We start from the raw sequence: 12,032 nt of genomic DNA, 5'->3' as shown, positions 1-12,032 counted from the left end.
TATATATATATATATATATATATATATATATATATATATATATATATATATATATATATATATGCGGATAGTGTCGCCGTAGCCTTTGCATCAGTCATTAATTAACGCTGAGGGCTTTACACGGTGACTCCGCGAACATCCTGCATACAATTTACATGGTCAGAGACTTAAGGGGATAGTTTGGCGTCAGGTTAACGGCTGAGACTTATTTTTCACGAAGACCACGGAAGATTTGTTTTGCGAACGTGCTGGTGATCAGCAAATATTTCGGTGCCGAGCCAAGGCGAAGGTGAACAAATAGGTCCCTAATCAGGGATTTGGGGCATGCAGGTCAGAATGAGTATAATTGCAAAATCAAAATCACTACGATAATACGCGACATGAGAGACAAGTGCACGTACGCACCGAGTCTCATTCACCTGGTATCGTTATCGCCTGCATTGCTCAAGTTCTGTATCAAGTCAAGTTGTCGGCGAGCTTCGTCACAGTAGAGTCCATGCCATTGCACAATAGGCCGCAGGTGATATGGAAGGTCGTCGCAAGCATTACTACGTTGATCTAGAAGTGTAAGGGAAAAGGTTGGGAGGTCCGCTGGGAGTGAAACAGAATGCTGCATCATCATATATACTCCATTGCTTCGTTTACCAGTGAAGAGATTGCTTGGTTAAATTACTGAATAAGATAGTAGAGTAGAGGGTGAATGAGCGAATGCGTTAGTATCTGTAACGAAGCCTGGGATGTGCACATGGTAATAGTTATTCATTTGCGACTTTGCGTTTTGTTACTTCCGCCTCACGTTCTCTGTTTTCTCTTGGCGCTTTTGTCTAGAGATGAAGGATAAGTTCAATGCAGCGCGTGCAGGTTTTGGTTTTTGATGATGTTATTCAGTGTTATGTCCATGCTAAGAGCGGAGATTTGTTCTTCCTATTCGCTAGGTGCAGGGTAGCAAACTGAGCGTGAACCAACCTGTCCTTCTGTATTTCTCTCGCTTCTTTTCTCTGCTATAAATCTTGCCTTTTCAAAAGAAATATTTTTGCTTACTAAGTAATATCCACCAGTCTTGAGTCCGTACAGCTGAAATGCGTGTAAAAGGTGTGATCTGACATAGAGTTTGCTTCAGATGGCTGTTCTGAAGTCAGACTAGTCCACGCATAGGACCATTAACTTTATGTTCCTGTCGTACACGCTTTTGCCGTTTAAACTATTAATGGCTTCATTAATCACACGTGAGCTGTCTGTCAACTACAAGTTCATGACAGGTACAGAGCCCAGAAAGTAAAAGTGCTGGACGGCGTACGCTATGTATACTAGCATCTACCGAAGGAACTGCCACCTACATTGTTTTGCTACAGCGAAATAAGTGTGCTACTTACCGGCAGCTGTTTCTGCGAATAATGTGCAGCCCTTGTCCAATTTTAACCGAGAAACGCACGTAAAGTCATTGCATCATCATAGGCCAAGCATCACGCTCTTGGAGAAAAGACATGATACTAAGCAAAATGAGTAACTGATCGGTAAGTGGGCAACTGACGCTGACCACGGCGACGTTTCCAGGTCTCACAGCGGGGCTGGCTCCGATGTACCTGACAGAGATATCGCCTGTGCGGTACCGGGGCGCGGCTGGCACCATCTACCAGCTCGTGCTCACTCTGTCCATCCTGCTGGCACAGCTGCTCGGTATCCCCCAGATTCTGGGAAACGACGAGCTGTGGCCGTACTTGTTCGGCAAGTGTCCATGGTCTGCATTATCTTCGTCGCGACTGTATTCATGTGCAGAGCATTATCTACGACGTATGTAGATGTTATTGTTAACTCTTCATTTGTACAAGCTGAAACATCTCCGCGTAACAGACAGGGATGGTATAGCAGAGGTGGCTCTTCGCGGCATTACGTTACAGATGTCACCAATTTGATTAAAGCTATAAGCCAAAACATTGTCCAAAACGGAATAGCAACACCAATTATAAACATTACGTACCTTACAGATACTTTGCATGAGATTGTTTCACTCTTCCACGCGGTCGTACTCCACCGACATGGTTATGCAGCCTTTTTGTAATGCTGATTTTCAATGCGGAGTCTTGTCGAATTAAGAGAGCGGCTGTGACGTATCTGGCTTTCAGCATGTCTCACGCACATCTGTCACACACCAGGACGGACGCTGCTTACTTTGCGTGTATTTTTGATATTTACTGCACCGCCACGCGGAGGGAAGCCGAGCTACTCGTTTAATTTTGCGTTTCCTGCAAATGGTCTATCTAGTCCCACGAATGTTAATTCTGTGTGTATAGCAGTCCTTGGTAATGTCATGACCGTAAAATGTTAATGCTAAAGTACGGGCAGATCATTATTCGGCAGAAATAATGCAGGAGAGCGTGCAAACCGCCGTGGTACCCTGCTGACCGCAAACCCGCTACTGAGCTCGAAGGCGTGAGTCCGACTCCGGCTATGGCGGCCCCATTTCGATGGGGGTGACATGCAAGAACGCTCGTGTAGTTTATTCTAGGGGCACGTTAAAGACCCCTGGATGGGCAACGTTCGCCCGGAGTACCTCACTAAGGCGTGCCTCACAATAACGTGTAGCCTCACATGGCTTTATTGGCATGTAAAACCCTACAATCTAAATAACTGCGCTGAAAAAAAAAAGTACGCTGAAAGCGAACGTATATTCTGTGCCGAGAAGGTCGCGGTCGCGTGCGGTGCTAATATTACCGGCCTTGTGGGTGATTAGCCAATATCTGACACGCGTATCTCCTCCAACTGTGTACGAAGAAAGAGCACACAGTCTGGAAAAAAAGAAAAGAAGAAGTGATAAACATGCTTTCTCAAGGACATCGCTGAAACAAAAACAACTGTACTTGGAAATCTTCCGGAATATCCAAGATCTTGTTCTAGCGCTGCGCGGTTTCTCGGGTTACTCGCGCGTCGTGTGGCTTGCTTGACAAATGGCTGTTAAGACAAAGCTGCAGACAGTCACCTTTGCAGTAAAACGTCTGTTCTGGCAAGAAAATGAATAATAAAATGAAAAAAAAACGATAATTCAGATAAATAATTATAAAGGTAGTCGCTGAAGCCGACAATAACTAGTAAAGAGGAAACAATAGTCATATAACTAGTTGCAATAAAACTTTGGTTTAAGCTAGTTGGTTCATTTTTTTAAGTTGTAGTCTGCATCCTTTCCGTTTTAGTGTCCCTTCTTTATCCGTGTACTTTCGCGGTGCTTTGCCTTCACTTAATTATTTGCACTCACACAAAGATCAAACCATACACTATATACGACATCTTTTTGGGCTGCGGCAACTGAGTTCTGTTGTGCGTGCGCCTGCTTCCCTCCTCACAGCGCTCACCGTGGTGCCGTCAGTGCTGATGGTGGTGTCGCTGCCTTTCTGCCCGGAGTCGCCCAAGTACCTGCTGCTTGTGCGGGGCAGGCCCAAGCAAGCCGAGGAGGGTGAGAGGTCATGCGGCAAAGCCGCCTTCTTCTCCGTGCGCGCGATAACATTGTGTTTGTATTTTCTTCAGGAAGCTGTCAGAACAAGAAAACGGGTACTGTATATACCAAGCTCGCAAACGGCAAACTTGAGTGTCATGTCTTTTTTTTTTTTTTTTTTTCGTTTCAGTTGGCCGAATAATTTGTTCGAATTCTCTGTTAACGTTCCTTTTTCATGAAGAACTGCATCTCTTGTACTATTATTTTACCGATAATGATCGCTGCCTATGATCTTTCGAGCAAGATAAGTGTAAGTATGGTTGGGAGCTACAAATAGAATAACGGTACATTCAGCGAAAAATGAAAATGCACCGAATCGCGGCGCGATAATTTCCCAGAGCGCGCCTTACTCGTCACTCTCGTATCACATGCATACAGGAATGTAAACAATTGAGCTATACCACTGGCTTACGCGAGGCACTGCGAATATTTAAGGACTATGGTGGTGTAGATAACTTTTTTCACCGTATAAGAGGTGTGATATAACGCCGTAAGAAAGTATCTTTTACCTAAATTTTGCTCAAACATTTTCAATTAATAGCATGATTGCCCATTTAATAAGTGCGGAATTGAATCTGATCCGTTTTCAAGGCGTGTGTCTTCAGGAGAAATCCTGATACTAGCATCCGTTTCGAAATATCCCTAATCATAATCTGCCACAAAATGCGCTAGTATTCTATATAGTTCTGTGACACACTGTCTGAAGCAGACTTCGCGACCGGAGCTCTCCGAGCGTCTCTAATTGTCGCTCGCGTACCCCGGACCCTTTGTTACGGCTCCAAGTGCCAACTATCCTCTCCCGCGGGGTCGCAACACTGCTCTACCGCCTATGGCTCAAAGAACGCGTATCCTTTCGGTCTTGGAATGTCCGCTACTCCAATGTGCGACACCTGCTGCTCCGAGGAAACTGTCGAACACCTGTAGCGCACTTGCTCTCGATACGACGTCCAGCGCATATCTTTACAGACCGCATTAAGCCGACTGTAGCAGAACATTTTATGAAACAAAAATTATTGGAACTTGGCCACATCCGTCGATGGCGCAAAAAGCTATTCGTGCGCTACTGCAGTTTTAGGCGAAGCTTTATACACTCACAAATTTCGGCGGCGGTGGTGGTGGTGGCGGTGTCACGCTGAAAAGTGTGCCAATCCTGGCGATTGTGCAGAAAGGGTCCAAGTTCATTGGCACATATACCAGGGACGAAAAAGAAAGAGAGAAAGAGAGAGAGAGAGAGAGAGAGAAGGAAAGAAATAAAGAGAGAAAGGAAGACCGAGATAAAGAGAGAGAAAGAAAGAGAGAGAGAGAGAGAAAGGTAGATAGAGAGAGAGAGAGAGAAAGAAAGAAAGAGAGAAATATATAAAATTACCATGAAGGTCAGATACACACACGACAAGCTTCGCTTGCCCCCATTTTCTCGACAGGGGAAGTACTGGTGATTTTTTTGAGGAGCACCGGCTTCAATTACCGATTGTAGCACTGCTGTGCGTCCTGCTATGTGCGCCACAGTGCTCATTCTCTAATTCTCTTCTTCTTTTCCTCTTTATATTCCGCCTTTTCCTTATCCCCAGTGTAGGGTAGCAAACCGGACACTCGTCTGGTTGACCCCCCTGCATTTCTTCCTCTCTCTTGAGGCTAAATATTAATATTAACTAAGGCGCCAAAATATTTCTTGGCAAGTTCGCTGGAGATTATGTTGAAGTTGACGGGAGCCTCTGAATTTCTAACTTGCTGTTTTTTTTTTTTTTGCACGACACAAATGATCAGTGGGGAAACTTGCAAACGAGCTCCATTTACGAAAGTCTGAAGCTTCAGCGTGTGCTCACAACTTCCTGAAACGTTAAATCTCTTTAGTGTATTGCAACGAGGGTATACACATCGCTTAAGCCATGAAATTTGGCCGTGAGACGTGCGCAATAGCAGACTGGTGTACTGAACAGAGGAGACAGCTTTTCCATATTTCTATCTTACTTGTGCCTAGAAGGACAGATGCTGAGCAAGCCGTTATGAATTCATGGTACGGAAGGACAGGTCTACAAAGCACGGACACACACACACACACACACACACAGAGAGAGAGAGAGAGAGAGAGAGAACGGGGTGGGAAAGGCAGGGAGGTTAACCCGAAAAGATTCTGGTTTGCTACTCTGTACTGGGGGAAGGGGAATGAAAGGCAGAAAGAATAGGGGAGCGAAAAGGCAGTCGCGAAAACAAAATACAAGGAATAAATAAATATAGAGAGGAGGTTGGAAACGTCTGTGTGAACTATAGTCTGTCAGAAAGTCCACCCGATCGCAAAAGCTTCAAGAGTGCCTTGACTGACTTGCTGTGTGACGACTGTATAGGCCGGCGTTCCAGGACTGTCTGCTCCGAAAGCGGCCGGTCGTCAAGACGCGCCAGCGCGGTCGCGAGTGACTGCCTATGTGCGCTGTATCGGGGACAATGACAAAGTACGTGCTCGATAGTTTCCTCGTCGCCGCTGTGGTCACACGCAGCACTATCCTCCCATCCGATGCGGAAAACAAACGACTTCGTAAATGCGACCCCAAGCCACAATCGGCAAAGTACCGTTGGTTCGGGCCGGGATAGTCCAGGTGGAGGTCGAAGTCGAAGACAGGGGTCCCGTCGATGCAGACGTGTGCGGACACACAAGAACGAGCAGAACAACACAAACGCCGACTCAGAGGTTAAGTGAGCACAAATGATCGTTGATCGGTGGGATGCCGTGTACCCTTTCGAGGTATTGTCAGGTTTACAGATGTGTTAAAGAAATTGCGGACAGTGAACTTCTTTTGAGACATGTAGAAGTGCGCCCTACGGTCGAGCTATGGTCGAGGCGTGGCATGTTATTATCAGCGGCAGCCCGTGCGTAAGAAACTGTCATGTCTAAACCGCTACCTTTCGCGAAGTGCCCCGCGCGTGTCAATTATCGACGAGCTGGCGCTACCTTTCTTTGAGCATGCGCAGATAAGTTTTATGACTTCCTTCATTTCCGCCCCTGTGCGATCTATAAGTGAATAGTCGGAGTTCCTGCTGTCCGTTTGCTTTTTATGTCCATGTTTTGTAGGCCTGCCTTTACGTTCCATGATTCTCAGGTGCGGCTGTGCCTCTGATAAAAATTTAAATAGACAGAATTACAGCAGAAACAGGAGAAAAAACAAAGAAACACTGGCATCGAGCAACACGTCATAATAAACGAGCATGGCGCCTCACTTTTACTGAGCAGTGTACATGTCCTAAGCTTGTATAAGCACTGACATGCCCACGAGCGCCTGTGTGGATTGCGCACATAAATTGAAGGTTTTCATCAATGACTACAAAGAATCGCATGAGATAGACTTTGTGAGAAAAGGATATGTCACGAGAGTGAAGACACTCACATGTTCTGTTGTTTAGTGTAGTAGAACAAAGTATTGACGGGATAGTACGTACTAATTTCATTGTAGATTTCAGAGCGCACAATGGACAAGGGCACAGAAAATGGGAACACATGGACACGAGCGCTCACTCGCGACTCATTTTTTATGTCGAAAACACCACATATGAGTAGGGAGAATCACGAAGGAAAAAAAATTTCAGCAAAATGTGCACGCTCAAATCTACAAGAAAATGAGGGCTGTTATTAAGTGCAATTAAGGCTTCCAAGTTCAGTTGCCAGCTAGCGCGGTTGACTTTTTTTTCTCATAAACACCACGCGTACTGTCATCGCCTACTCCGACCTTGACATCTCTCACGCCGAAGTGAACGTGCAAACGAAGACGGATTGCCTCTTGTCCTTGTGTCGCTAAGAGAACTCGAAATAAAATTCGAGTTATAAATGTGTAATTGATGTCAGCAACAGCACTAACTCCTGGCTAACAGCATCCGCTACCTGCTTTATTTCTCGGCAGCGCTTATCCGGCTCCGTGGTACACGTGACGTAGACAAAGAGATGGCCGTCATGAAGAACGAAGCCGAGGCCGCCGAATTCGTGCCCAAGGTGAGCTCCGCTACATGTCGGGTTAGCTCCCCTCTCCCAAGCTATATCTTTTTCGGGAGAACTCTCGGCGTGCTGAGTGGAGAGTGAAAGTAATATGCTGTGTGTTTAGAAACTACATTGTGCTCAGTCTTGAAGCAACATCTTCACCGCAACAAAAAGTAAAAAAAAAAAAAAAAAAAAAAAAAAACATGTTACTTAGAGAAAGAAGAATTGTAACGTCAGCTCTACTGAACTTTACCACGCTACGCTGTCAGCTGTGCACGCAACTCGGCCTGAAATAAGGCACTAAGCAGCGACGCGCTTATTATGCCTGCCTCGGCGGCTTCTTTAACTGTCCTAACGCATTTCAGAGGTGTTATGGCTACACTTTCGCTATCGCTATCCCGTTCCCATTGGCGACTGCTGACGCGATTGCAAAGCTGACCCTGTGGAAAACCCACAAGCTCCGAAGAGCTTCCTTGCTGACGGGTGTTCCCATAAATTTATCTGCGTTATAAGAAAGGCATAGAAATATTTGAAATTTAACTGATAGTCTCTGTCAGAATGAATCGAATGGGCTAGAAACCTTCGCAGAAGTAAAATTACTCTCCTATAGGGATGACGCTACTAGTGACGAAGAAGGGTGCGCTAGATACATAAATTTTTCTTTATGTAGATGAAGTTGGGGTGCTGCCCTTGCTTCAGATGGCGTGGTTCAAACTCGACATTTGTGACAATGAAAAGTTTATTATGTCTGAGTCATGAAGGGGAACCATGACGTAGAATTTTCGACATATTGAGCTTGGGGTGGTTTCGCGATTTCTGGTGCATTTTTTTGCGCACACCTTGGTGATCGCGAACCAACCTTTATAAAGCGGTGACAGACGCAGCAGTCAAAGAAATAAAATTGACATGCACGCTGCCCAGCGTACAGTGCGTGCAAACGGTTTTAACACATGCTGGAGAAGGCATCTCCTTTAGGGCAATTTGTATAAATAGTTATCTTAACATCTTGAGTAACTCTTGGGACATAAGACCCATTCCAGTGTTTACCTCCTTGCTTGCCTTCCTATGATGCAGTGCTCACACGGAGGCGATATAATCCGGATGAGATAATTTGCGATATGCCTTTCCTCAAGCTGCGTTTTCCTGAGCACTCATTGTTTCATATCTATGTGCAGGTAACTTTGCCAGAGATGATTCGCAACGCTGCGCTTCGAGCACCGCTTATCGTCTCATTAATGGTCATGTTGGCCCAGCAGCTATCGGGAATCAACGCGGTGAGTCCTTCGACGCCCATTATTTGACTGTACGCTGGTGTGTCTTCGAGACACAAATGTATGTACCAGAAGGCTGTGGAACACTTTGCATTCGCCTGGTTTGGTTTGTGTAACAAATAGAGACATATCATCTACATTCTTCGCTGTAAGAACAGCCCAGCGGGGAAGGTTTTATGAAACAAACAGCGGGAGAATAAAACAGCAGGCGGACTATGCAGTATAAGAGGAGAACGCGGTAGTGCATTATTAATATCGCTGTTAGCTAAGCTGTTAATTGGCACACCACCTCTCTGCCTATAACGTCATATCCATATCCATCTTATGTCGAATATTTCGCCCTGTTGATTTCGCAGTTTTGTCACAGCGTGAGCGAAGAACTGCAAGCCTTTGCTGTCACTGATGTGCCTTCATGTGGTCTGAAGCAGTGACTGTGAAAAGATGCCATCACCGGCGCTTGGCAAAAGAAAATTGGAGGACGCTTAAGCTTCGCCTGTGGAACGCGATAGCGTTATCGGGCTCCGTTCGCATCACATTTTTCTTTATGAGTAGGCTTCACTGCAACACCCAGCGTGGGAAAGCCAGCTTACAAAGACCATGCTTACACTGATCCCCTTAAAGTCGGCTTCACTTTTAAACAGAAATGCATTGATGGGAAGACATTTTTGCAGGAGCAATTTAAGCCGTTTTATATAAAATTGTGAAGGCCCTAGGACCTTTTTTTATTATTTTATTATTTGGTCGCTGTTGCCCCGAGGCGCGCGCGTGTCCAAAATTTAGAAAGGCTCGGCTTTCAATATTCCCATCGATGTTGCCTAGAACCAAAGTACAGCGAAACACCATCAGAATTGGAGGAAGCTTAAGCTTCGCCTTTAAGAATGGAACGCGATAGCATTCAAAGATCCCTGGCTGATTATCAGGCTTTTTTTCTCGTATATTCAAATTACAATCCGACGCTATCACGCCTGTAGGTTGGGGTTAAATCGTACTTTACAATTTTTCTGATGGATTTTACTTTGATAAATTCAATATTTGTTCCCTGACGCCTTGCGCCACGCGGAGGGCCTGTGTGGTCGGGGTGGTTCGGGATGACGGCATGATTATTTCCGCCAGACGCCGATGCTTAACGCCGCCGCCGCCGCTGCCACCGCCTGATTTTCTGCGACACAGGGCCCTTAACGCTATCGCGTTAAAAACAAGAGTTCACGTTTCTATGCTTACCACATGCATGTAGTGGGCACCCGAAGAAAAGCAGGCTAGCGTTGATTTCATGGATGTAGCAGCCGCGATAAGTTGGGCACATTCGTGAGGTGCTTAATGGCCATCATGGAAACGGTCAGCCTTAACCATCTCGGCCATGAGTAAGTGTAAGTTTCTATCATGTGCTCATCATTATGCACTTCATTTCATTTCACTTATTTGGTTCCTTAGACAGTGTCTCTTTAGAAGAGCTCGAGGCAAAAGGCTAATTTGCCTGACGAGGTCTAGACCCCCTTTGCATATATATCCACAACATAGTTACATACCACATTGTACACATACACCAATCAGCTTGCGCAAACCACACGCAATACCGTGAAAGGCAACAAAGGCAACACAAAACTTATCAGCATAAGCAACATACCTATAAACACTCGTTGCCGTTAGAAAGCTTAACATCGCTCATTGCATGAATAAACAAGAAAATAAGCATCAAAATATGAGAAATGACGCACTTGTCCCGTCAAAGTATGCATAAAATCATATAGCGGTAGTAAGGAATGAACAAAATACGTACTGATTATGCGCATAGAAGGATCGTAAGCGAAGCATGAGGCGCATCGGTAACTTCTGAAAGAAACTACGTGACACATCAATGATTTACCGCGGCACATTTCACTAGAAGTAGAAGTCTTACGTATTGTCTTATGTAAACGACATGTTGTTAAAAATAAGAAAATTTCTAGCTTCTTGTTTGAAACAGGAGAAACTTCTTTTGGAGATCTGTTTTCTTTTCTGCATTATTGAATAATTTTAAATCAGTAACTGTAATCTATGTCGGCCATATTTCGTTTTCATGGCCTCACTTCGGCTCTCGAATAGCGTGCGCGTTAGGTAGGATGTAACGGGATGTGATAAAGATAATTTTTTTGCGAGTCCATTGCAACATTTTAAATAATAAACTTGATCAGCCTTTAGCATCTGATACATAGAAAAAAGTGGTGGTGTTCTAATGTTTCAAACATCCCTATATAATTTTCTAACATTCGTAGCATTTTTTTTTTCAGTGAAATCAGTTTTTATGGTTTAATAATTTTGAGGAACATATTGACGGTTAAGCCATCGATCGAATCATTATTTTCTTGATTTATTGAGAGCACACCACCGCGACTGCAGGCCATCTTCTTCTCGACGGACATCTTCAAGACGGCGGGCCTGTCCGCTGAAGGGGCCTTGCGTGCCACTCTCGGCCTAGGCTTGGTCAACGTTCTCATGACGCTGGTCTCCATGGTCATCGTAGAACGTGCGGGCCGCCGGACACTGCTGCTCACGGGTCTCGCCGGCATGGCACTCTGTACCATCGTACTCACCGTCACGCTGGCCCTCAAGGTGAGACGCTCCTCAATGCAATACGCAGAAGTCTGAACAAAGCAATTTTCCTCCGCAACAGCTGTGCTTGTTGGGATGGATCAACCTGCTGACTATCTGTAATTTATTTTCTAACACATTACAATGCACTTTGGCACAAAACTTAGAAGGCAGTCCCTCAACCCTGCCACCTGTACTAACAAAGTGATTTCCAAAGAACTCTAACTTGGTAGCGGCCGTGTGTTCCTTCAGCCGGGTTTTGCACAGTCAGCTTTGTCAGGAATCGTTATGTGTGGCTCTATTGTGAAAGCAAAAGTGGATCACCATGTGTTCAGTGGCGAAAAGGAAGTCAAACCAAGTCCTTCTATCACTAACTGCTGAATCATTGCGTGGACATGACTAAACATAAAAGTGTTCTACTTTACCTGCAGTGACACAGGGGCACAGAGCGGGCAAACAACGCATATCATTTTAAGCAGTATGTAGGGTTTGTGCTGATCCAATTGTTACATGACACAAGCGTTTCACATAGCATGTGCAGAAATTAAATAACAGTGGTACGTCGTATACAAATTAGACTAATGGGCCACTGTTCACAACAGTTCTGAATCACTCACAAGATTTTTGTCAAGCATTTAGTTCGCTGATTATGAAGTTGTGGGTATGATGGAAACTCAACTGGTTGGGACGTGATCATGGTACATTTGAGTATTGGGGAGAAATTATGGACATTGACGACATAAAG

At 45.0% G+C, this 12,032-nt stretch overlaps 1 protein-coding gene across 1 annotated transcript in view; it reads left to right on the top strand.

The window, feature by feature from the left end:
* The window catches only part of LOC119446748 (solute carrier family 2, facilitated glucose transporter member 1), a 42,224-nt gene that overhangs the window by 21,894 nt on the left and 8,298 nt on the right, over window positions 1–12,032 (top strand). The window contains exons 4-8 of the mRNA XM_037711280.2: window positions 1,555–1,725; window positions 3,341–3,448; window positions 7,375–7,463; window positions 8,624–8,722; window positions 11,096–11,308. Of these exons, the coding sequence (XP_037567208.1) occupies window positions 1,555–1,725; window positions 3,341–3,448; window positions 7,375–7,463; window positions 8,624–8,722; window positions 11,096–11,308 (680 nt within the window). The remainder of the gene's footprint in view (window positions 1–1,554; window positions 1,726–3,340; window positions 3,449–7,374; window positions 7,464–8,623; window positions 8,723–11,095; window positions 11,309–12,032) is intronic.

This window comes from Dermacentor silvarum, chromosome 3 (assembly GCF_013339745.2).
Source record: "Dermacentor silvarum isolate Dsil-2018 chromosome 3, BIME_Dsil_1.4, whole genome shotgun sequence".
Taxonomy (NCBI): Eukaryota; Metazoa; Arthropoda; class Arachnida; order Ixodida; family Ixodidae; genus Dermacentor; species Dermacentor silvarum.
The sequence above is the reverse complement of the archived record's forward strand: the minus strand, read 5'-3'. Positions and strand labels throughout refer to the sequence as shown.